Source organism: Lithobates pipiens, unplaced genomic scaffold (genome assembly GCF_037356315.1).
Source record: "Lithobates pipiens isolate NorthernLeopardFrog02 unplaced genomic scaffold, aLitPip1_a1.2 Scaffold_175, whole genome shotgun sequence".
NCBI lineage: Eukaryota > Metazoa > Chordata > Amphibia > Anura > Ranidae > Lithobates > Lithobates pipiens.
Genome location: NW_027507757.1, coordinates 732,484 through 759,323, shown reverse-complemented (window position 1 = coordinate 759,323; position 26,840 = coordinate 732,484). Strand labels below are relative to the sequence as shown.

General features: G+C 52.0%; 1 protein-coding gene, 1 non-coding gene and 1 pseudogene across 3 annotated transcripts in view; 1 reads left to right on the top strand and 2 right to left on the bottom strand.

The window, feature by feature from the left end:
• Positions 1 to 26,840, bottom strand: part of LOC143986656 (C3a anaphylatoxin chemotactic receptor pseudogene) — a 146,192-nt pseudogene that overhangs the window by 82,596 nt on the left and 36,756 nt on the right.
• On the bottom strand, positions 309 to 380 carry TRNAR-UCU (transfer RNA arginine (anticodon UCU)). The gene has a single exon. It is a non-coding gene; the product is annotated as a tRNA-Arg (tRNA).
• LOC143986646 (uncharacterized) overlaps positions 4,945 to 26,840 on the top strand; it is a 41,020-nt gene continuing 19,124 nt past the window's right edge. For both annotated transcript variants that reach the window (XM_077485056.1, XM_077485054.1), the window contains exon 1: positions 4,945 to 4,993. In XM_077485056.1, the coding sequence (XP_077341182.1) occupies positions 4,962 to 4,993 (32 nt within the window). In that variant the 5' untranslated portion in view covers positions 4,945 to 4,961. The remainder of the gene's footprint in view (positions 4,994 to 26,840) is intronic.

Sequence of the window (26,840 nt, the reverse complement as noted above, 5' to 3'; positions counted from 1 at the left end):
TACCCAAGGTCCATTATTATGTGTCTCATGTTGGAATAATTGAGGACTATCAATTGTTTTGATGATATCTGTCAAGACCCTTTTATTATATTACATTATATATACCTTCTCTACCAATTTATATGTATATAGGCCCTTTGTAATTAAACAATTATGGTCCTCATTGGTTCGTTTCATTTAGTAGTGTGCTTCATATAAAGTCCCACAATCTCTTTCCTTTTTCATAGATACTCAACACTTAATTTGTACAGCACTTTCCCCCCTGGGGACTCAATACACCGAGAAGGTGAGGCAGACATCTTGGAGAGAGCGTTGGCCGGGAATCGAACCCGGGTCATCTGCTTAGAAAGCAGCTATGCTCACCACTGCACCACCAACGCAAAAAAGTTGCATGTCTTTCACAGTAGGGGAGGAAACCCACGCAAGCACAGGGAGAACATGCAAACTCCATACAGTGTCCTGGTCAGGATTTGAACCAAGGACCCCATTGCTGCAAGACTCACCCCTAAGCCTCTGTGCTGCCCATAGACACTATACTAACACTGCACTACAATCACACACTATAACACTGCACTACAATCACACACTATAACACTGCACTACAATCACACACTATAACACTGCACTACAATCACACACTATACTAACACTGCACTACAATCACACACTATACTAACACTGCACTACAATCACACACTATAACACTGCACTACAATCACACACTATAATAACACTGCACTACAATCACACACTATAATAACACTGCACTACAATCACACACTATAATATCACTGCACTACTAATAATATAATAACTAAATAACTGCGCCCGCGCAGCTTAACACACAGCGCCAGCAATGTCGAGACACTTGAACCCCCACGCCTGCACGCCATGTTGGCCCGGCCTATTAAATCACCGGAGATTGGTACCTGCTACTGTTTTCCGTTACCGACTTTGGCGTGTCTTGACTATCCTTGTTTGCCTGTGATCCTGACCTTTTGGCGTGTACCCGACTATTCTTGTCTGCTTGTGGCCCGACCTTGGCTTTGTCCCTCACCATCCCTATCCTCCTGTTGCCTACTGTGGGTGTGAGCTGGGGGACCCTGGGGGTCGCGACCTGGAGCCAGTTGCAGCCAAATCCATCCTCACCACCAGAGGCGCTGGTGAACACCTGCTGGCTCTTAAGACTCCGCGCCCCAGGGAATCTTCCGCTCTAACCCCAGTAGGATCTGTCCCCCATCTGCAGCAGTCAGCCGTAGGGTCCACAACCTTGCGGTGCACTCCTGATCCCTACGGTGTGCACCTGTCACCTCGCCTCAAGGTGACCTGACAATCACCATTCTGTGGGATGATGTTGCTGTGATCCCGAGGAGGTGTGACACCGGGAATGGGAACGTCAGTCTTGTCCATAACTCTGTTCAGTTTTTCTTACAACATGCGGCGCTGGGAACAGGAAAGGAAGTCTCCGTATCGCTCGCTGCATTTTTGCTTGGTGAAAAGATAACATCACTCGGGGGGGTGATGACACTGTCCTGGGGTGATATTCCCGTGCCTGTCCACCATTTCTGCTTTCAGCTTCTCTCTAAGCTGGCTTAGCCTAGCACTAAGGGAAGCTTGAGGAGGTGGGACTATGCAAACGGGAACATAAGTCTCTTCCATACAGCTGTCCACATTTTCTCTTGGTGGAATGATGACATCACTCGGGGGGCTGATGACATTCTGTCGTGGAAAGATATTCCCGTGCCTGTCCACCATTTCTGCTTTCAGCTTCTCTATACGCTGGCTTAGCCTAGCACTGAGGGAAGCTTGAGGAGGTGGGACTATGCAAACGGGAACATCAGTCTTTTCCTTAGAGCTGTCCACATTTCCTCTTGTTGGAACGATGTCATCGCTCGTTGGGAATATGTTGCCATCCTTAAACACTTTGGTTGGCCTTTGTTTCTTCACTGGCCGGCATAAATCCCGTATGTGAGCACGGATGTGATCCCTAGGAGGTGCAACTCGGAGAATAGGAACGTCGGTCTCCTCCATGGTGCTCTCCACATTTTCACTTGATGGTGGAATGATGTCATCAATTGCTGGTAGAATGACGTCCCTTGTTGATGGAATGGTGTCATCACTTGGTAGAAAGACGTCACTTGGTGGAATGGTGTCATCACCTGCTGGTAGAATGACATCACTTGGTGGAAAGGTGTCATCACTTGATGGTGGAATGACAGCACTTGATGGTGGAATGATGTCATCACTTGCTGATGGAATGACATCACTTGGTGGTGAGGTGATGTTGCTACTTCTTGGTCGGAACAGTCGGTAGATTGGCTTGAAACATGTTAGGAGTAGTACCACCAGCATGGCGATAAGCCCCAGAAAGCATTCTGACCGGTGTTCAGTAGCAATATTTATAAACAGGGGTGGGATTATGTTCTCAAAGAATGCCCCCCCGCTGTTCCAGATATCAATCAGTAGATAAAGGAATCTACAAAGCTCCAGCAATATCAAATAGCGTTCTAATACACTGGCCAGGTAATTTTGGTGCAGGATGTACTTCAGAATGAGAACACAAACCAGGACTGCCAAGCTAAACCAGAACGGAGGGCGGTTCTGGAATAAAAACCAGCTGAAGGGTTCTAGCATTAGGTTCTCAAAGGACGTTCCCCTGCTGTTCCAGATATCCATCAGTGGATAAATGAATGCAGTCAGATCCAGAAATGTCAAATAGTGTCCTAATATGGTGACCAGGTAATTTTGGTGCAGGATGTACTTCAGAATCTGGAAAATGATCAGGACTGCCACGCTAAACCAGAGTGGAGGACGGATCAGGTATAAAAACCAGCTGATGGGTCCTGAAGGGTCATTTTCAATTCTTAATGTTTCCTCCACTGGCTGCTCCGTCCTCTTCATGTTCTCCTCAATGCTGGACCCTATGGTGACATTTCTGGGCTCCTCCATGCGGGTCTGTGGGGGTTGGGCATCTCTGGGCACAGCCCATGGATACAAGATTCTAAATATCAGCGGAATCTTCGCTGGTTGTTGGGTTGTGGTCACAATCCCCTCCACTGGGGACCCTGTGGTGACATTTCTGGGCTCCTCCATGCGGGTCTGTGGGGGTTGGGCATCTCTGGGCACAGCCCATGGATACAAGATTCTAAATATCAGCAGAATCTTCGCTGGTTGTTGGGTTGTGGTCACAATCCCCTCCACTGGGGACCCTGTGGTGACATTTCTGGGCTCCTCCATGCGGGTCTGTGGGGGTTGGGCATCTCTGGGCACAGCCCATGGATACAAGATTCTAAATATCAGCAGAATCTTCGCTGGTTGTTGGGTTGTGGTCACAATCCCCTCCACTGGGGACCCTGTGATGATATTTCTGGGCTCCTCCATGCAGGTCTGTGGGGGTTGGGCATCTCTGGGCACAGCCTGTGATGTGAATCTCCGCTGGCTGCTGCTGTCTTTCTACAATCCCCTCCTCCTGATCCATGTGGACCTCTGGGGATTGCTTGATGGTATTTCTGTTTAGTCCCCAAGGGACCAACAGAACAAGAATCACAGCGAGGACTTCGGTCCTCATTTTTATATTTTTATAGAAAACGACAAGAAATGCCAATTCCTATAAAAAGAAGACTAGACAATGCCAATCAATAAACTGACTCTCACTTCCAGGGCTGGACTTACCATTGGGCTTGACTGGGCTCAAGCCCATGGGCCCTGCCTAATAGGGGGCCCCACAGGCCCAGCCGAGATACATAGCCGAGTGTACTCGGCTCCGCTCACAGTTATGCCCAGTCCTGCCCTATGATGGACATAACACAGGGACTGGGCGTGACTGTGAGCCAAGCTGACTACACTCGGCTACTCTCGGCTCCGCTCGGGACTACGAGGGGACCCAATGCCCCTGAGAGGACCCAAGAGCTGAGAGGACCTGAGAGCCGCCAAGAGGACCTGAGATCCACCGAGATACACAGGACTCTACCTCGGCGGCGCCATTTTTAAACTTCAAGACTGCAATGACAAGGCTGCAAATGACAGGCTGCAATGACAGGCTGCAATGACACTGGACAAGGCTGCAGATGCATGGGCAAGGCTACATATGGACACTGATAAGGCTGCATTGATGGGCATGTAAATGTAAGTTTTTTTCCTTAAACTTCCCTCTTAAACTTGGGGTGCATGTTATACGCCGGCGCGTGTTATACACCCATAAATATGATAATGTATAGAAGGTAGGCCCCGAAAGTGACTCAAGCCCAGGGGCCCCCACCACCCTAAGTCCTGCCCTGCTCACTTCCAATAACTGGAGATAATATCAGCAATACAAATCCCTCTGTCAGGAGCTCCTGCAAGAGAGATCTCTCTGCTGCAAAATTAAACATTCCCCTTAGGTGAATATATAGGACATATTATGTTATATACGGTAATTGGATGCTTTCCAGATCTGCTGTATATATTCACCTAAGGGGAATGTTTAATTTTAGGTGAATTATATATTATAAGAGGCTTCAGGAACAGAATTATGGGGGGGGGGGGGGGGCAATAAAAACTGTTTACAGACCGAGAAAATTAAATTGCCGCATCAGATAGAAAAATATATATTTGTATTATTAGATCAGATCATAATTTATTATTTGTTTTATTATATATTTTAATTAATTATTGTTGTTAAAACATTATACTATATGTTTTATATGTATAATAATTATTTATTTATTTTAATATAATATTATTAATGATATTATTATTTGTAATAATATTTACAATAATAATAATTATTATTATCATTGTAAACATGAATACACTTAATAATAATATCAGTAGAATGAAATGTCTCTCTGTATTCAGTCATTTCAGGGACTGCACTGATCTCCGGGGCCACTAGAGGCCAGCACTTCCCACACTGTGCCATCACTAGACCGTCCTTCCGGGGATCAGCATAGAGCTCCGCCCGGTACCGGAAGTGACACGGGATGAGCGGCGTACCCTCTATACAGCAGTCCCGGTAGGCGGGGTAATGATAGGGAAGCTCCGCCCCCGGGTGGATGGCGGAGAGGAGACCCGGGGATGGGGGAGGGGCTCGCATTACATCCGTTACCATGGCAACGTTGTTTATTATGATTCCTTCTTACCGCACACACTGCTCAGCCATAGAGGAGAACACCGGAGGACCTCCCATAGACACACATATATACATATATACATACATAGACACACATATATACATATATACATACATAGACACACATATATACATACATAGACACACATATATACATATATACATACATAGACACACATATATACATATATACATACATAGACACACATACATACATAGACACACATATATACACAGGGCCGGTGCTACCACTAGGCGGACTAGGCAGCCGCCTAGGGCTCACTTCCGCCTAGGGCGCCCGGCCACTGGTGACCCTCTTCCCTCTGTCTGCAGCCAGCAACTATGTCCGTCTGAACACAGCAGGCAGCCGCCCCCGAGGCCCTCCGTACAGTCTCAGAGGCGCAGTGTCGGCGGGTGGAGAACTCTGTGCTGCCTGTGACCCATCTAAAGGGATGCCGGGGATGCTCTTCTCCGGTGTTCTCACTTCCTCCACAGTACATCAGAGCGGAGAACAGATATCCACTAACTCTGATCACTGGAGGGGGAGGGGACTGAGCGCACTCCGCCTCTCCTTCCCGGTGTTCTGCCGTATAGTGTCCGCCCATCATATAGCGTCCGCCCCGTACTGAGCATGCGCAGTACGGAGCAGACGAAGCTTCGGAATATCTCCGAAGCTGAACGGCGCGGTGAGTGGAGGTGGTGGCCCCACCATCCAAGCGGACACGGTTTGTGAATATTAGAGGGCCCCTCGCTTCGCTCGCCACGCTCCGGGCTCCGCCTCCCTGCGCTCGGCTCTTTTTTATTCCTATTCTATGTCCGCTTGGATGGTGGGGAGAGAACCTGGACTCAGCGCAGGCGCCGTTCATCCTCGGATATTTTCGGAATCTGTGTTGCTGTGTACTGCGCATGCGCAACACAGCGGACACTATCTGATGGGGGACCTTATATGATAGGACACCGGATCATATTCAGTCTGGTGCCGGCTGGAGCTCTGTGGGAATCCACTGATGAGAGCCCCATGTGTGATCTCCTGAGAGCTGGAGAGACACAGAGTCTGGTTGTCATCTGCAGCTGCCTGACTACCCAGGACACCCCCCCCCCCCACCTGTATATGGTTCAGTCCTCCCACTATCACCTCTATGCAACTTTCTCTACTTTTGGTCACCGATGTGTAATAATGGGGGGGGGAGTCATCCTGTGTGGTAATAATGGGGTTCCTCCTGTGTAGTGATGGAGGGGTCTACCCTGTGTATTAATGTGGGGTTATCTGTAATAATGGGGGCAACTCTGTGCAGTAATTAAGGGGTCACCCCCGTGTAATAATGTGGGTCACCCCTGTGTAGCGATGTGTAATAATGGGGGTCAACTATTGTGTAGTGATGAGGGTTACCCCTGTATATTAATGTTGGGTTACCGCTATGTATAAATGTAGGGTCACCCCATGTGTAGTGATATGTAATAATGGGGTCACCCCGTGTGTAGTGATATGTAATAATGGGGTCACCCCGTGTGTAGTGATATGTAATAATGGGGTCACCCCATGTGTAGTGATATGTAATAATGGGGTCACCCCGTGTGTACTGATATGTAATAATGGGGTCACCCCGTGTGTAGTGATATGTAATAATGGGGTCACCCCGTGTGTAGTGATATGTAATAATGGGGTCACCCCGTGTGTAGTGATATATAATAATGGGAATAGAAAAGAATATCACAGAAAATAAAAGAATAGAATATAATGGAGTGAAACAGAAGAAAATAAAATAGAAAATAAAAGGGAATAGAACGGAATAGAATAAAACAGGATATAACCAACACTGTTGGAAAACGATTCAAATTTGAATTTTTTTTATGACATTTTTTTCATTATTTCGGATTGGTTTTAGATTCGGTAATATTGTAATTGGGATAGATCCGAATTTCCGAAAAACGAAATGTCATTAGAATTTCAATTGGGAGCGAACGAAGCGCGCCTGTCTAGGAATCGTCTCATTTCACTTTTTATACCTCACTGTGTTTATTGCAATATGTTTCCATTTCAGATCCGGATTATTCTTTATTTCATTACATTATTTTGTTTTGGATTTGTGGAAATTCGCTACTATTGTGATTTGGGAATTTGGATACATCCGAATCTTTGAAAAACAAATTTTTTTTTTTTTTTTCGGAACTTCAATTCATAACGAAACGAATGTCACACGTGTAAATCCAACCCCCTGTTCCGAGGTCTGGAGGTCCTCCATGGGAGGGAAGGATTCTCGGAGTCTCCGACCTCCGAAATCCCCGCAGACTCCCTCCAACATCTTCTAGAAATCCTTCCTACCAGACTGGAGGGTGTCGGAACCACAAAGTGGGGACAACTCCATACTGACGACCCCACAACGCCATTATACGGCGGTGAAGTGGCTCTCCTGCAGAGGGGGGGAGGGGAGGCTGCCCTGGGCACTGTTGTGTCATGTGATGTGGGGGAGGCACTGCAAGGTGGTGTGGGGGGGGGGGGGGATTGTGTGGCGGCAGGATAAGAATTGTTCTAGGAGGGGGGAAATTTGGGGAGGTGTGCTAGGAGTGGTGATTTGAGGGGATTAATGTTGGGGGGAGGGAGGGGGGGAGAAAAGATAATTTGTGCTAGGAGGGGGGATTTGGGGGGGGGGGGGGGTTGTACTAGAAAAGGCAATACAGAAGGGATTTTTTTTTCTTGGAGGGAATTTGTGCTAGCAGGGATGATTGATGGTATTTGTGCTAGGAGGGGAAATTTGGGAGGGGGGGGGGGGGGGGCTGGGATTTGTATTGGGGAGAATTTGTGCTGGGAATCCACCCCCAGCAATTTTTGTTGGGGGTGGATTTGTGCTGGGAAGGGGGGATTTGTGCTCAGAGGGGAAATTAGAGGTTTGAAGAAGATGATTTGTACTAAAAAGGGGGCATTTTTTGTTGGGGGGGGGGGGGGGGTTGTGCTAGAAAAGGCAATATAGAAGGGTTTTTTTTCTTGGAGGGGATTTGTGCTAGCAGGGAGGATTGATGGTATTTGAGATAGGAGGGGAAATTTGGGGGGGCTAGGATGGGGATTGGGGAGAATTTGTGCTGAGAAGGGGGGGGGATTTGGAGTGGGGGGAAAAGATTTGTGCTCAGAGGGGAAATTAGAAGGGAAGAGTATATGTACTAGGAGGGGGCAATTTTTGTTGTGGAGGGGTGGATTTGTGCTGGGGTAATATGGGGAAAAAGAGGATTTGAGTTGGAGGGGGGAGCAAAGATTTGTGCTGGAAAGGGGATTTTAGCAGCGGGTGCCTGCTGATCGGTGAGGACAAAGACACGACAGAGCCCTGTCCTGTCAGCAGGGGGTGTACTGCAAAGCAGGAAATAAAATCCATCACATACCTTAGTAAAAGCACCTCCCCCACACACACAGTACACATAAACACTGGCTAGGCACTCATTTAACCCCTCGATTGCTTTGTTTAACCCCTTCACAGCCAGTGCCATTAGTGCAGTGACAGTGTATATGTTTAGCACTGATCACTATTAGTGTCACTGGTCCCCGCACAGCGTCAGTGTCTGATTGGATACCGCAGTCCCGCTATAAGTTGCTGATCCCCGCTATAACTAGTGAAAAATAAAATAATGAAAATTCCAGTATATATCCCGTAGTTTGCAGATGTGATAACCAATAAATATATAAATAGGCGCTTATTGGGATTTTTTTTTTTTTTTTAACGGAAGACATGTAGCGGAATATATATTAGTCTTAATTCCTGAAGAAATTATTTTTATTTTATTTTTATTTTTTTGGATATGTTTAACCACTTCAGCCCCGGACCAATTTGCAGCCAAAGGACCCAGGCCCCTTTTTGCGATTCGGCACTGCGTCACTTTAACTGACAATTGCGCGGTCGTGCGACGTGGCTCCCAAACAAAATTGATGTTTTTTTTCCCCCACAAATAGCGCTTTCTTTTGGTGGTATTTGATCACCTCTGCGGGTTTTATTTTTTTGCGCTATAAACAAAAATAGAGAGGCAGTTTTGAAAAAAAAACGCATTATTTTTTACTTTTTGTTATAATAAATATCCCCAAAAAATATATAAAAAAACATTTTTCCCTCAGTTTAGGCCGATACGTATTCTTCTACATATTTTTGGTTAAAAAAATCGCAATAAGCGATTATTGATTTGTTTGCGCAAAAGTTATAGCGTTTACAAAATAAGGGATAGTTTTATGGCATTTTTATTAATATTTTTTTTTTTTACTAGTAATGGCTGCGATCAGCGATTTTTATTGTGACTGCGACATTATGGCGGACACATCGGACATTTTTGGGACCATTGTCATTAAGGCCGGGTTCACACCGCTGCGCTGCGGGAACGCCGCGAATCCGCTGCGTTTTCCCGCATCGCACACCTCCCGCCGGCAGTTCACACTGCCCTATGCGGACGGATGGGAGTGTCAATGTTATGTTAATGACACCCCCAGATCCGTCCGCATATCGCAGTGCGATCTGCCGACTCGCACAGGAATCGGATCGCATGGTGTGAACCCCCATGCGATCCGATTCTGTTGCGGACCCAAAAAAAGGGTCCCGTGCGAGTTTGCTGCGGGAGCGCTGAGAATTCAGCCATACTATCTGTATACTATCTGTATACTATCTATATACTATCTGTATACTATCTGTATGGCTGAACTCGCATCGCTACGGAGATCGGATGTGATTTGCGGTGCGAATCACATCCGGATCTCCCCCCGCAGCGGTGTGAACCCAGCCTTATACAGCAATCAGTGCTATTTAACTGCACTGATTCCTGTGTAAATGACACTGGAAGTGAAGGAGTTAACCACTAGGGGGCAGTGTAGTGTTATGTATGACGGTATGTGTTTTTTTTATTGTAGGGGGGCGTGGCCTGGCATGTGACGTCACTGATCGGCCTTCCCTATAACAGGGAAGAGACGATCGGTGACAGCCACACAGGGAAGCACGGGGGAGAGGTTTGTTTACACAGACCTCTCCTCGTTCTTCAGCTCTGTGACACCAGCGGCGATCGGGTTCCGCTGGTTTCCGCGGTCACGGAGCTCAGGACCGGGTCGGGACCGCGCAATTGTCAGTTAAAGTGGCGGCGCTGCTGCGGCTCCATTTTTCTCGGAGATGGCGGGTCGGGAACCCGCGATCCGGGCTGGCTGACCCGCCATCTCAGAGCAAGACATGGCGGGTCACATCGGGCGCCCCTGTGATAGAGTAAAATAGAACAGAAAATAAAAGGGAATAGAATTGAATAGAATAAAAAAGGATATAGCCAAAAGAATTCATTTTCAAATCCGAATCATTTTGTGACGTTCATTTCATTTTTTTATTTTGGGTTTGTTGAAATTCGCTATGATTTGGATACATCCGAATCTCTGAAAAACAAAAAAACTGGCCTGGGCATGAAGTGGGGGGGGGTAAATCTTCCAGAGGTCAAGTGGTTAATGGCCATGGAGAAGTGGGCAAATATGGAATGGGATGTCCACGTTCATAGAGATGTGATGGTCAGGTAAACGTCGGTCATCACTGATCTTCCATCCTTCCAGGCGATACCTCCAGCTGCCACTAGATGGCGTGTGTAGCGCATGCATGGCGCACAGGAAGGATTGCAGGGCTCTGATGTCATTGCGGTTGTATTGAAGAGACAGGGAAATGTGCACATCACTAGAGCGCTGCACCGCATTCTCTTCTCTGATGGGGGGAGGGGGGGGTTTTGTAGACCTGAGCAACTGTTTTCATTATTTCTTTATTTTTAATTGTTTCTAAAACCAAAACTTTTGTTTTTTATTTTTTTCTTCTAATTTTGTATAGTGTGTGCGCAAGTGTTAGAACCCCTGTTGACGTTTAAGATGTGTTATAAATGTAAAGTGTGGTGGGAGATTTGTGTGCGGGGGGGGGGGGGGGTTGTAGGGTTAGTAGGTAGGTTGTTACTGTAGATAACTGGATAACAAGTGACATGAAAGTCAGTTTAGAGAATATGTACAAGCAAAACTTTTTATTTTTTTATTTTGCAAAGACTAGGAAGAGTTAAAGTACAACTAAATGTAACACTTATTCTTATGAAGTTGAGTGGTATTAGAGCCCCTGTCCTTTTTTTCTACTTCTGACTTTGTCCCTGTCCCTCCCCTGGTGATGTGTGATGGAATATGACGGGGGATGGTGTATTTGGAGGGACTCTGTGATGGGGGATGGTGTGATTGGGGGCTCTATGACGGGGGATGGTGTAATTGGAGGGACTCTGTGATGGGGGATGGTGTGATTGGGGGCTCTGTGATGGGGGATGGTGTGACTGGGGGGCTCTGTGACGGGGGATGGTGTAATTGGAGGGACTCTGTGATGGGGGTGGTGTGATTGGGGGCTCTGTGACGGGGGATGGTGTAATTGGAGGGACTCTGTGATGGGGGATGGTGTGATTGGGGGCTCTGTGATGGGGGACTGTGGGATTGGGGGATGGTGTGATTGGGGGGCTCTGTGATGGGGGATGGTGTGACTGGGGGGCTCTGTGACGGGGATGGTGTAATTGGAGGGACTCTGTGATGGGGGATGGTATGATTGGGGTTTCTGTGATGGAGGGATGGTGTGACTGGGGGGCTCTGTGATGGAGGATGGTGTGATTGGGGGGACTCTGTGATGGGGGATGGTGTAATTGGAGGGACTCTGTGATGGGGGATGGTGTGATTGGAGGGACTCTGTGATGGGGATGGTGTGATTGGGGGCTCTGTGATGGGGGATGGTGTGACTGGGGGCTCTGTGACGGGGGATGGTGTAATTGGAGGGACTCTGTGATGGGGGTGGTGTGATTGGGGGCTCTGTGATGGGGGATGGTGTAAGTGGAGGGACTCTGTGATGGGGGATGGTGTGACTGGGGGGCTCTGTGATGGGGGATGGTGTAATTGGAGGGACTCTGTGACGGGGATGGTGTGATTGGAGGGACTCTGTGATGGGGGGTGGTGTGACTGGGGGGCTCTGTGACGGGGGATGGTGTAAGTGGAGGGACTCTGTGATGGGGGATGGTGTGACTGGGGGGCTCTGTGACGGGGGGATGGTGTAATTGGAGGGACTCTGTGATGGGGGGATGGTGTGATTGGGGGCTCTGTGATGGGGGATGGTGTGACTGGGGGGCTCTGTGACGGGGGAGGTGGTATCCTGAGGGACTCTGTGATGGGGGTGGTGTGATTGGGGGCTCTGTGATGGGGATGGTGTAAGTGGAGGGACTCTGTGATGGGGGGACTGGTGTGACTGGGGGGCTCTGTGATGGGGGATGGTGTAATTGGAGGGACTCTGTGATGGGGGGAGGTGTGATTGGGGGCTCTGTGATGGGGGATGGTGTAATTGGAGGGACTCTGTGATGGGGGATGGTGTGATTGGGGGCTCTGTGATGGGGGATGGTGTGATTGGAGGGACTCTGTGATGGGGGATGGTGTGATTGGGGGCTCTGTGATGGGGGATGGTGTAATGGGAGGGACTATGTGATGGGGGAGGTGTGATTGGGGGGACTCTGTGATGGAGGGATGGTGTGGCTGGGGGCTCTGTGATGGGGATGGTGTAATTGGAGGGACTCTGTGAAGGGGGATGGTGTAATTGGAGGGACTCTGTGATGGGGGATGGTGTGATTGGAGGGACTCTGTGATGGGGGGGATGGTGTGATTGGGGGGCTCTGTGATGGGGGATGGCGTGACTGGGGGGCTCTGTGACGGGGGATGGTGTAATTGGAGGGACTCTGTGATGGGGGGTGGTGTGATTGGGGGGCTCTGTGATGGGGGATGGTGTAATTGGAGGGACTCTGTGATAAGGGGTGGTGTGATTGGGGGGCTCTGTGATGGGGATGGTGTGATTGGGGGCTCTGTGATGGGGGGATGGTTTGATTGGGGGGACTCTGTGATGGAGGGATGGTGTGACTGGGGGGCTCTGTGATGGGGGATGTTGTAATTGGAGGGACTCTGTGATGGGGGATGGTGTGATTGGGGGCTCTGTGATGGGGATGGTGTGATTGGAGGGACTCTGTAATGGGGGATGGTGTGATTGGAGGGACTCTGTGATGGGGGGATGGTGTGATTGGGGGCTCTGTGATGGGGGATGGTGTGACTGGGGGCTCTGTGACGGGGATGGTGTAATTGGAGGGACTCTGTGATGGGGGGGTGGTATGATTGGGGTTTCTGTGATGGGGGATGGTGTAATTGGAGGGACTCTGTGATGGGGATGGTGTGACTGGAGGGACTCTGTAATGGGGGATGGTGTGATTGGGGGCTCTGTGATGGGGGATGGTGTGACTGGGGGCTCTGTGACGGGGATGGTGTAATTGGAGGGACTCTGTGATGGGGGGTGGTATGATTGGGGTTTCTGTGATGGGGATGGTGTAATTGGAGGGACTCTGTGATGGGGGATGGTGTGATTGGAGGGACTCTGTGATGGGGGATGGTGTGATTGGAGGACTCTGTGATGGGGGATGGTGTGATTGGGGGCTCTATGACAGGGGATGGTGTAATTGGAGGGACTCTGTGATGGGGGATGGTGTGATTGGGGCTCTATGACGGGGGATGGTGTAATTGGAGGGACTCTGTGATGGGGATAGTGTGATTGGGGGGCTCTATGACGGGGGATGGTGTAATTGGAGGGACTCTGTGATGGGGGATGGTGTGATTGGGGCTCTGTGATGGGGGATGGTGTGATTGGAGGGACTCTGTGATGGGGGATGGTGTGATTGGAGGGACTCAGTAATGGGGGATGGTGTGATTGGGGGCTCTGTGATGGGGGATGGTGTGATTGGGGGGGCTCTGTGATGGGGGATGGTTTGATTGGGGGGGCTCTGTGATGGGGGATGGTTTGATTGGGGGGGCTCTGTGATGGGGGATGGTGTGATTGGAGGGACTCTGTAATGGAGGGATGGTGTGACTGGGGGGCTCTGTGACGGGGATGGTGTAATTGGAGGGACTCTGTGATGGGGGGGTGGTATGATTGGGGTTTCTGTGATGGGGGATGGTGTAATTGGAGGAACTCTGTGATGGGGGGATGGTGTGATTGGAGGGACTCTGTGATGGGGGATGGTGTGATTGGGGGGCTCTGTGATGGGGGATGGTGTGACTGGGGGGCTCTGTGACGGGGGATGGTGTAATTGGAGGGACTCTGTGATGGGGGTGGTGTGATTGGGGGCTCTGTGATGGGGGATGGTGTAAGTGGAGGGACTCTGTGATGGGGGGATGGTGTGACTGGGGGGCTCTGTGATGGGGGATGGTGTAATTGGAGGGACTCTGTGACGGGGGATGGTGTAATTGGAGGGACTCTGTGATGGGGGATGGTGTGATTGGAGGGACTCTGTGATGGGGGATGGTGTGATTGGGGGGCTCTGTGATGGGGGGATGGTGTGACTGGGGGGCTCTGTGACGGGGGATGGTGTAAGTGGAGGGACTCTGTGATGGGGAATGGTGTGACTGGGGGGCTCTGTGACGGGGGATGGTGTAATTGGAGGGACTCTGTGATGGGGGGATGGTGTGATTGTGGGGCTCTGTGACGGGGGATGGTGTAACTGGAGGGACTCTGTGATGGGGGTGGTGTGATTGGGGGCTCTGTGATGGGGGATGGTGTGACTGGGGGGCTCTGTGACGGGGGATGGTGTGATTGGGGGCTCTGTGATGGGGGATGGTGTGACTGGGGGGCTCTGTGACGGGGGATGGTGTAACTGGAGGGACTCTGTGATGGGGGTGGTGTGATTGGGGGCTCTGTGATGGGGGATGGTGTAAGTGGAGGGACTCTGTGATGGGGGGATGGTGTGACTGGGGGGCTCTGTGATGGGGGATGGTGTAATTGGAGGGACTCTGTGATGGGGGATGGTGTGATTGGGGGGCTCTGTGATGGGGGATGGTGTAATTGGAGGGACTCTGTGATGGGGGATGGTGTGATTGGGGGCTCTGTGATGGGGGATGGTGTGATTGGGGGGGCTCTGTGATGGGGGATGGTTTGATTGGGGGGGCTCTGTGATGGGGGATGGTTTGATTGGGGGGGCTCTGTGATGGGGGATGGTGTGATTGGAGGGACTCTGTGATGGAGGGATGGTGTGATTGGAGGGACTCTGTGATGGGGGATGGTGTGATTGGGGGGCTCTGTGATGGGGGATGGTGTGACTGGGGGGCTCTGTGACGGGGGATGGTGTAATTGGAGGGACTCTGTGATGGGGGATGGTGTGATTGGGGGCTCTGTGATGGGGGATGGTGTAATGGGAGGGACTATGTGATGGGGGATGGTGTGATTGGGGGGACTCTGTGATGGAGGGATGGTGTGGCTGGGGGGCTCTGTGATGGGGGATGGTGTAATTGGAGGGACTCTGTGAGGGGGGATGGTGTAATTGGAGGGACTCTGTGACGGGGGATGGTGTGATTGGAGGGACTCTGTGATGGGGGATGGTGTGATTGGAGGGACTCTGTGATGGGGGGTGGTGTGACTGGGGGGCTCTGTGACGGGGGATGGTGTAAGTGGAGGGACTCTGTGATGGGGGATGGTGTGACTGGGGGGCTCTGTGATGGGGGATGGTGTAATTGGAGGGACTCTGTGATGGGGGGATGGTGTGATTGGGGGGCTCTGTGATGGGGGATGGTGTAAGTGGAGGGACTCTGTGATGGGGGGATGGTGTGACTGGGGTGCTCTGTGATGGGGGATGGTGTAATTGGAGGGACTCTGTGATGGGGGGATGGTGTGATTGGGGGGCTCTGTGATGGGGGATGGTGTAATTGGAGGGACTCTGTGATGGGGGGATGGTGTGATTGGGGGACTCTGTGATGGGGATGGTGTGATTGGGGGCTCTGTGATGGGGGATGGTGTAATGGGAGGGACTATGTGATGGGGGATGGTGTGATTGGGGGGACTCTGTGATGGAGGGATGGTGTGATTGGGGGCTCTGTGATGGGGGATGGTGTGATTGGGGGGAGTCTGTGATGGGGGATGGTGTGACTGGGGGGCTCTGTGATGGGGGATGGTGTAATGGGAGGACTATGTGATGGGGGATGGTGTGATTGGGGGGACTCTGTGATGGAGGGATGGTGTGATTGGGGGCTCTGTGATGGGGGATGGTGTGATTGGGGGGCTCTGTGATGGGGGATGGTGTAATTGGAGGGACTCTGTGATGGGGGATGGTGTGATTGGGGGCTCTGTGATGGGGGATGGTGTGATTGGGGGGAGTCTGTGATGGGGGATGGTGTGATTGGGGGGCTCTATGACGGGGGATGGTGTAATTGGAGGGACTCTGTGATGGGGGTGGTGTGATTGGGGGGAGTCTGTGACGGGGATGGTGTGATTGGGGGGCTCTGTGACAGGGATGGTGTGATTGGGGGGCTCTGTGACAGGGGATGGTGTGATTGGGGGGGCTCTGTGATGGGGGATAGTGTGATTGGGGGGCTCTATGACGGGGGATGGTGTTATTGGGGGGCCCTGTGATGGGGGATGGTGTGATTGGGGGCTCTGTGATGGGGGATGGTGTGATTGGGGGGCTCTGTGATGGGGGATGGTGTGATTGGGGGGCTCTGTGAAGAGGACAGTGCGATTAGGAGACTGTGTGATTGGGGGGGCTCTGTGATTGGAGGGACTCTGTGATGGGCGATGGTGTGATTGGGGGGGCTCTGTGATTGGAGGGACTCTGTGATTGACAGGCAGTGTGCTGGTGAAAATAAAGGAAAAAACCCTGTCGGGGGGAGGGGGTAACAATTGTCGGAATGTATGATTACACGCTGCACCAAGGGGAGGGGACATTGTTATATCATATGGGGGGGAGGGGACGTTGTTATATCATATGGGGGGGAGGAGGGGGACATTGTTATATCATATGGGGGAGGAGGGGACATTGTTATATCATATGGGGGGGAGGAGGGGGACATTGTTATATAATATGGGGGGAGGGGGACATTGTTATATCATATGGGGGGAGGAGGGGGACATTGTTATATCATATGGGGGGGAGGGGGACATTGTTATATCATATGGGGGGAGGAGGGGGACATTGTTATATCATATGGGGGGAGGAGGGGACATTGTTATATCATATGGGGGGAAGGGGGACATTGTTATATCACATTTGGGGAGGAGGGGACATTGTTATATCATATGGGGGGGGGAGGAGGGGACATTGTTATATCATATGGGGGAGGAGGGGACATTGTTATATCATATGGGGGGAGGAGGGGACATTGTTATATCATATGGGGGGGTAGGAGGGGACATTGTTATATCATATGGGGGGGAGGAGGGGACATTGTTATATCATATGGGGGGGAGGAGGGGACATTGTTATATCATATGGGGGGAGGAGGGGGACATTGTTATATCATATGGGGGGAGGAGGGGACATTGTTATATCATATGGGGGGAAGGGGGACATTGTTATATCATATGGGGGGAGGAGGGGACATTGTTATATCATATGGGGGGGGGAGGAGGGGACATTGTTATATCATATGGGGGGAGGAGGGGACATTGTTATATCATATGGGGGAGGAGGGGACATTGTTATATCATATGGGGGGGTAGGAGGGGACATTGTTATATCATATGGGGGGGAGGAGGGGACATTGTTATATCATATGGGGGGGAGGAGGGGACATTGTTATATCATATGGGGGGGAGGAGGGGACATTGTTATATCATATGGGGGGAGGAGGGGGACATTGTTATATCATATGGGGGGGGGAGGAGGGGACATTGTTATATCATATGGGGGGAGGAGGGGACATTGTTATATCATATGGGGGGGAGGAGGGGGACATTGTTATATCATATGGGGGGAGGAGGGGACATTGTTATATCATATGGGGGGAAGGGGGACATTGTTATATCATATGGGGGGAGGAGGGGACATTGTTATATCATATGGGGGGGGAGGAGGGGACATTGTTATATCATATGGGGGGAGGAGGGGACATTGTTATATCATATGGGGGGAGGAGGGGACATTGTTATATCATATGGGGGGGTAGGAGGGGACATTGTTATATCATATGGGGGGGAGGAGGGGACATTGTTATATCATATGGGGGGGAGGAGGGGACATTGTTATATCATATGGGGGGAGGAGGGAACATTGTTATATCATATGGGGGGAGGAGGGGACATTGTTATATCATATGGGGGGGAGGAGGGGACATTGTTATATCATATGGGGGGAGGAGGGGACATTGTTATATCATATGGGGGGAGGAGGGGGACATTGTTATATCATATGGGGGGAGGGGACGTTGTTATATCATATGGGGGGGAGGAGGGGGACATTGTTATATCATATGGGGGAGGAGGGGACATTGTTATATCATATGGGGGGGAGGAGGGGGACATTGTTATATAATATGGGGGGGAGGGGGACATTGTTATATCATATGGGGGGAGGAGGGGGACATTGTTATATCATATGGGGGGGAGGGGGACATTGTTATATCATATGGGGGGAGGAGGGGGACATTGTTATATCATATGGGGGAGGAGGGGACATTGTTATATCATATGGGGGGAAGGGGGACATTGTTATATCACATTTGGGGAGGAGGGGACATTGTTATATCATATGGGGGGGGGAGGAGGGGACATTGTTATATCATATGGGGGGAGGAGGGGACATTGTTATATCATATGGGGGGAGGAGGGGACATTGTTATATCATATGGGGGGGTAGGAGGGGACATTGTTATATCATATGGGGGGGAGGAGGGGACATTGTTATATCATATGGGGGGGAGGAGGGGACATTGTTATATCATATGGGGGGAGGAGGGGGACATTGTTATATCATATGGGGGGAGGAGGGGACATTGTTATATCATATGGGGGGAAGGGGGACATTGTTATATCATATGGGGGGAGGAGGGGACATTGTTATATCATATGGGGGGGGGAGGAGGGGACATTGTTATATCATATGGGGGGAGGAGGGGACATTGTTATATCATATGGGGGGAGGAGGGGACATTGTTATATCATATGGGGGGGTAGGAGGGGACATTGTTATATCATATGGGGGGGAGGAGGGGACATTGTTATATCATATGGGGGGAGGAGGGGACATTGTTATATCATATGGGGGGGAGGAGGGGACATTGTTATATCATATGGGGGGAGGAGGGGGACATTGTTATATCATATGGGGGGGGGAGGAGGGGACATTGTTATCATATGGGGGGAGGAGGGGACATTGTTATATCATATGGGGGGGAGGAGGGGGACATTGTTATATCATATGGGGGGAGGAGGGGACATTGTTATATCATATGGGGGGAAGGGGGACATTGTTATATCATATGGGGGAGGAGGGGACATTGTTATATCATATGGGGGGGGAGGAGGGGACATTGTTATATCATATGGGGGGAGGAGGGGACATTGTTATATCATATGGGGGGAGGAGGGGGACATTGTTATATCATATGGGGGGGTAGGAGGGGACATTGTTATATCATATGGGGGGGAGGAGGGGACATTGTTATATCATATGGGGGGAGGAGGGGACATTGTTATATCATATGGGGGAGGAGGGAACATTGTTATATCATATGGGGGGGAGGAGGGGACATTGTTATATCATATGGGGGGGAGGAGGGGACATTGTTATATCATATGGGGGGGAGGAGGGGACATTGTTATATCATATGGGGGGAGGAGGGGGACATTGTTATATCATATGGGGGGAGGAGGGAACATTGTTATATCATATGGGGGGAGGAGGGGACATTGTTATATCATATGGGGGGAGGAGGGGACATTGTTATATCATATGGGTGGGAGGAGGGGACATTGTTATATCATATGGGGGGAAGGGGGACATTGTTATATCATATGGGGGGAGGAGGGGACATTGTTATATCATATGGGGGGGAGGAGGGGACATTGTTATATCATATGGGGGGGAGGAGGGGACATTGTTATATCATATGGGGGGAGGAGGGGGACATTGTTATATCATATGGGGGGAGGAGGGAACATTGTTATATCATATGGGGGGAGGAGGGGACATTGTTATATCATATGGGGGGAGGAGGGGACATTGTTATATCATATGGGGGGAGGAGGGGACATTGTTATATCATATGGGTGGGAGGAGGGGACATTGTTATATCATATGGGTGGGAGGAGGGGACATTGTTATATCATATGGGGGGAGGAGGGAACATTGTTATATCATATGGGGGAGGAGGGGACATTGTTATATCATATGGGGGGAGGAGGGAACATTGTTATATCATATGGGGGGAGGAGGGGGACATTGTTATATCATATGGGGGGGGAGGAGGGGGACATTGTTATATAATATGGGGGGAGGGGGACATTGTTATATCATATGGGGGGAGGAGGGGGACATTGTTATATCATATGGGGGGGAGGAGGGGGACATTGTTATATCATATGGGGGGAAGAGGGGGACATTGTTATATCATATGGGGGGGAGGAGGGGGACATTGTTATATCATATGGGGGGGAGGAGGGGGACATTGTTATATCATATGGGGGGAGGAGGGGGACATTGTTATATCATATGGGGGGAGGAGGGGGACATTGTTATATCATATGGGGGGGAGGAGGGGGACATTGTTATATCATATGGGGGGAGGAGGGGGACATTGTTATATCATATGGGGGGAGGGGGACATTGTTATATCATATGGGGGGGAGGGGGACATTGTTATATCATACGGGGGAGGAGGGGACATTGTTATATCATATGGGGGGGGGAGGGGGACATTGTTATATCATATGGGGGGAGGGGGACATTGTTATATCATATGGGGGGGGAGGGGACATTGTTATATCATACGGGGGAGGAGGGGACATTGTTATATCATATGGGGGGAGGAGGGGACATATCATATGGGGGAGGAGGGGGACATTGTTATATCATATGGGGGGAGGAGGGGGACATTGTTATATCATATGGGGGGGGAGGAGGGGACATTGTTATATCATATGGGGGGGAGGAGGGGACATATCATATGGGGGAGGAGGGGGACATTGTTATATCATATGGGGGGGAGGAGGGGGACATTGTTATATCATATGGGGGGGAGGAGGGGGACATTGTTATATCATATGGGGGGGAGGGGGACATTTTTATATCATATGGGGGAGGAGGGGGACATTGTTATATCATACGGGGGGAGGAGGGGGACATTGTTATATCATATGGGGGGAGGAGGGGGACATTGTTATATCATACGGGGGGAGGAGGGGGACATTGTTATATCATACGGGGGGAGGAGGGGGACATTGTTATATCATATGGGGGGGAGGAGGGGGACATTGTTATATCATATGGGGGGGAGGAGGGGGACATTGTCCCCTCCCGACAGGGGAGGTCAGAGGCTGCAAAGGAGGGGGTACAGGGGAGGTCAGAGGCTGCGGAGGAGGTGAAAAGGGAGGTCAGAGGCGACAGGGGAGGACAGAGGCTGCAGGAAGGACAGGGGAGGACAGAGACTGCAGAGGGGGAAACAGAGGAGGTCAGAGGCGGCAGCAGGGGGGGAAAAGGGGATGCCAGAGGCGGCAGCAGGGGGGGAAAGGGGATGCCAGAGGCGGCAGCAGGGGGGGAAAAGGGGATGCCAGAGGTGGCAGCAGGGGGGGAAAGGGGATGCCAGAGGCGGCAGCAGGGGGGGGAAAGGGGAGGCCAGAGGCGGCAGCAGGGGGGAAAAGGGAGGCCAGAGGCGGCAGCAGGGGGGAAAGGGAAGGCCAGAGGCGGCAGCAGGGGGGAACAGGGGAGGCCAGAGGCGGCAGCAGGAGGGGGAACAGGGGAGGCCAGAGGCGGCAGCAGGAGGGGGAACAGGGGAGGACCGAGGCGGCAGCAGGAGGGGGAACAGGGGAGGACCGAGGCGGCAGCAGGAGGGGGAACAGGGGAGGACCGAGGAGGCAGCAGGAGGGGGAACAGGGGAGGACCGAGGAGGCAGCAGGAGGGGGAACAGGGGAGGACCGAGGAGGCAGCAGGAGGGGGAACAGGGGAGGACCGAGGCGGCAGCAGGGGGGGAACAGGGGAAGCCAGAGGCAGCAGCAGGGGGGGAACAGGGGAGGCCAGAGGCGGGAGGGGACAGGAGGTCAGAGGCTGCGGAGGGGACAGGAGGTCAGAGGCTGCGGAGGGGACAGGAGGTCAGAGGCTGCGGAGGGGACAGGAGGTCAGAGGCTGCGGAGGGGACAGGAGGTCAGAGGCTGCGGAGGGGACGACGGGAGGTCAGAGGCTGCGGAGGGGACGACGGGAAGTCAGAGGCTGCGGAGGTGACAACGGGAGGTCAGAGGCTGCGGGGCAGATAGGAGGTCAGAGAGGGGGGCATTCGGGAGGTCAGAGGCTGCGGGGGAGGGGGCAGACAGGAGGTCAGAGGCTGCAGGGGGGAGGGGGTGGACAGGAGGTCAGAGGCTGCAGGGGGGAGGGGACGTTCGGGAGGTCAGAGGCTGCAGGGGGGTGGAAAGGAGGTCAGAGGCTGCAGGGGGGCGTTCGGGAGGTCAGAGGCTGCAGGGGGGTGTTCGGGAGGTCAGAGGCTGCAGGGGGGCGTTCGGGAGGTCAGAGACTGCAGGGGGGCGTTCGGGAGGTCAGAGGCTGCAGGGGGGCGTTCTAGAGGTCAGAGGCTGCAGGGGGAGGGGGGCGAACAGGAGGTCAGAGGCTGCAGGGGGGAAGGGGCGGACAGGAGGTCAGAGGCTGCGGGGTGGGGCAGACAGGAGGTCAGAGGCTGCAGGGGGGAGGAGGCGGACAGGAGGTCAGAGGCTGCAGGGGGAGGGGGTGTTCGGGAGGTCAGAGGCTGCAGGGGGTGGACAGGAGGTCAGAGGCTGCAGAGGGGCGTTCGGGAGGTCAGAGGCTGCAGGGGGGCAGACAGGAGGTCAGAGGCTGCAGGGGGGTGTTCTGGAGGTCAGAGGCTGCAGGGGAAGGGGGGCGAACAGGAGGTCAGAGGCTGCAGGGGGGAGGGGGCGGACAGGAGGTCAGAGGCTGCGGGGGGCAGACAGGAGGTCAGAGGCTGCAGGGGGGAGGGGGCGGACAGGAGGTCAGAGGCTGCAGGGGGGAGGAGGCGGACAGGAGGTCAGAGGCTGCAGGGGGGAGGGGGCGTTCGGGAGGTCAGAGGCTGCAGGGGGGCGTTCGGGAGGTCAGAGGCTGCAGGGGGGCGTTCGGGAGGTCAGAGGCTGCAGGGGGGCGGACAGGAGGTCAGAGGCTGCAGGGGGGCGTTCTGGAGGTCAGAGGCTGCAGGGGGAGGGGGGCGAACAGGAGGTCAGAGGCTGCAGGGGGGAGGGGGCAGACAGGAGGTCAGAGGCTGCGGGGGGGCAGACAGGAGGTCAGAGGCTGCATGGGGGTGTACAGGTGGTCAGATGCTGCAGGGGAGGGGGGCGTTAGGGAGGTCAGAGGCTGCGGGGGGTGAACAAGAGGTCAGAGGCTGCAGGGGAGGGGGGGCGGACAGGAGGTCAGAGGCTGCAGGGGGGAGGGGGGGCGGACAGGTGGTCAGATGCTGCAGGGAGGGGGCGTTCGGGAGGTCAGAGGCTGCGGGGGGGTGAACAAGAGGTCAGAGGCTGCAGGGGGAGGGGAGGGGGCGCACAGGAGGTCAGAGGCTGCAGGGGGGAGGGGGGCGGACAGGTGGTCAAATGCTGCAGGGAGGGGGGCGTTCAGGAGGTCAGAGGCTGCTGGGGGGACGTAAGAAGAGGCACACGCCACCAGACAAGACTTCACTGAGCGCTGCCTTACTTTTAAAAATGGCGCCATTGTGGCACTGCGCATGCGCCCGCCTTTCCGAAAATTGCTGAGCGTGTACGGACTCGGCCCGAGCACGGCCAGCTCTGGAACAGCGCTGGCGCTTGCGCAGTTTTGTGTTGGCCCGGCCCCACAGCCATATTTTTTTCAGGCACCGCTGCCCTCACAGCGGCCCCAGGGACAGCCAGGCAGCCGGCCCACCGGGAAATTTCCCGGTATCCCGGTAGGCCAGTCCTGCCCTGACAGCAACCCACCCATAGCAACCCATCTACAGCAACCTACCCATAGCAACCAGTCCACAGCAACCCACCCATAGTAACCCATCCACAGCAACCCTCCCCTAGCAACCTTTCCCTAGCAACACAATCACAACAACCCTTCCATAGCAACCCATCCATAGCAACCCATCCATAGCAACCCACCACTAGCAACCCATCCACAGCAACCCACCCATAGCAACCCGTCCATATCAACCGTCCATAGCAACCCACCCATAGCAACCCTCCCCTAGCAACCTTTCTATAGCAACCCATCCACAGCAACCCTCCCATAGCAAACCCATCCACAGTAACCCTCCCCTAGCAACCTTTCCATACCAACCCATCCATACCAATCCTTCCACGGCAACCCACCCATAGCAACCCTTCCACAGCAACCCACCCATATCAAGCCTTCCACAGCAACCTTTCCATAGCAACCCATCCATATCAACCGTCCATAGCATGGATGTGGCAATTAGAATCCACAGAAACCACCCTGTGATAGATACACACTTCCCTTACAACCGTCCATAGCAACCCTTCCACAGGAACCCACCCATAGCAACTCATCCACAGCAACCCACCCATAGCAACCCATCCATAACAACTCTTCCATAGCAACCCATCCACAACAACTGTTCCATCGCAACCCTTCCATAGCAACCCATCCCTACCAATTGTCAAAAAGGTTACCTGGTCCCACGATGTGCTGGCCGCTCTGGTGTACCCTTCATAGCAACCTGTCAATAGCAACCCATCCATAGCAACCCATCCATATCAACCATCCATAGCAACCCTTCCACAGGAACCCACCCATAGCAACCCATCCACAGCAACCCACCCATAGCAACCTATCCACAGTAACCCTCCCCTAGCAACCTTTCCATAGCAACCCATCCATATCAACCCTTCCACAGCAACCCACCCATAGCAACCTTTCCATAGCAACCCATCCATATCAACCCTCCATAGAAACCCTTCCACAGGAACACACCCATAGCAATCCATCCATAGCAACCCACCCATAGCAACCCATCCACAGTAACCCTCCCCTAGCAACCTTTCCATAGCAACCTACCCATAGACACCCTTCCACAGCAAACCACCCATAGCAACCTTTTCATAGCAACCCATCCATATAAACTGTCCATAGCAACCTGTAAATAGCAACCCCTCTATAGAAACCCTTCAATAGCAACACATTCACAGCAACCCTTCCATGGTAACACACTCATATAAACCATCCATAGCAACCCTTCATAGCAACCTGTCAATAGCATCCCATCCATAGCAACCCTTCCATAGCAACCCATCCATATCAACTGTCCATAGTAACCCATCCATAACAACCCTTCCATAGCAACCCCTCCATAGCAACCCACCCATAGTAGCCCTTCCATAGCATCCCATCCATAGTAACCCATCCATATCAACCGTCCATAGCACCCCTTCCATAGCAACCTGCCTATAGCAATCTGTCCATAGCAACCCATCCATACCAACCCATGCATAGCAACCCTTCCATAGCAACCCACCCACAGCAACCCATCCATAGCAACCCATCTGTAACAACACCCGAGTATGAAAGGGGTTAAAGTTGTTTAGGACATTCCCTTCCCAAACACCAAGGCAGCTACCGAACACTCCAATCAGCCGAACAAGAAACCCATATGAATAACTCTCCCTGCAAGTACAAGACGAGGCCCTGTCTTGAGGGTCAAACAGGAATGAATCTTTATTTTGAGCTCTCACACAAATATATACAGCAGGATGAAAATACAACCTCTCACCAGAAACCTAATTAACATGAGCTAATTATCTAATCCTTTAGACAGCCTAGGTGACTCAGAGACATGACCTTTAGGACAGACTTTACGTCTCCTAGCTCACTGACTATACAATACACTTTATCATACATCTCCTTCATACAATTGCAGGGTTATTTAGCACACTAGATGAAAAGACTCTTTAGAAGCTGTGACAAGTCATACTAGACTAATTTACATTATAGCACACACAGAGACAGGTGGCTTGAATTGACATCAGCATCTCCTAACAGTATTTGTCCCAGTATTATGAATCAGCCACTATTTCGAAAATGGCAGATGCAGGGCTCATTATTTTCTTGGTCACCCTGCGCCCAAAAGTGACTCCCGTCACATGGCTCCCTCCTTGTGGGACACTCTGGCAGACCCAGGTTGATCCTTCTCGGGTCAACTTGGGGATGTCCACAACTAGGAGGCCAGAGTGACGTCTGTTTGCCGGGACAACCCATCAGCATTGCCATTTTGCTTACCGGGTTAGTAGCTGATGGTGAAGTTGTACGGTTGCAGGGCCTACGTGAACCAGGTGCTCCTCCCAAGACCCAGTGTAGATCGCAATGTCATAAAGGTATGCACATGCAAAATCCTGAAAGCCATCGAGGAGCCTATCCACCATATGTTGGAAGGTAGCCAGGGCATTTTTCATCCCGAATGGCATGACCTTAGACTGGTACAGGCCAAACGGAGTAACAAATGCCAACTTGAGGATAGCATCCTCGCAGCAACCTGCCATTGTCTCCTGAGACCCGGTTAAGCCAGACCAATGGGTTGTGGTCGGTAACTAATGAAAATTCCCTTCCATACAAATAAGGGTTCAACTTTTTAAGGGCTCAGACCAGGGCCAAGCACTCCTTCTCCACTGCCCCATAGCTCACATCTCGGGGTAATAGCTTTCTGCTCAAGTATGCGACAGCGTGTTCTCCTCCATCCTCCCCAATTTGGCTCAGCACAGCCCCCAGTCCAAACATG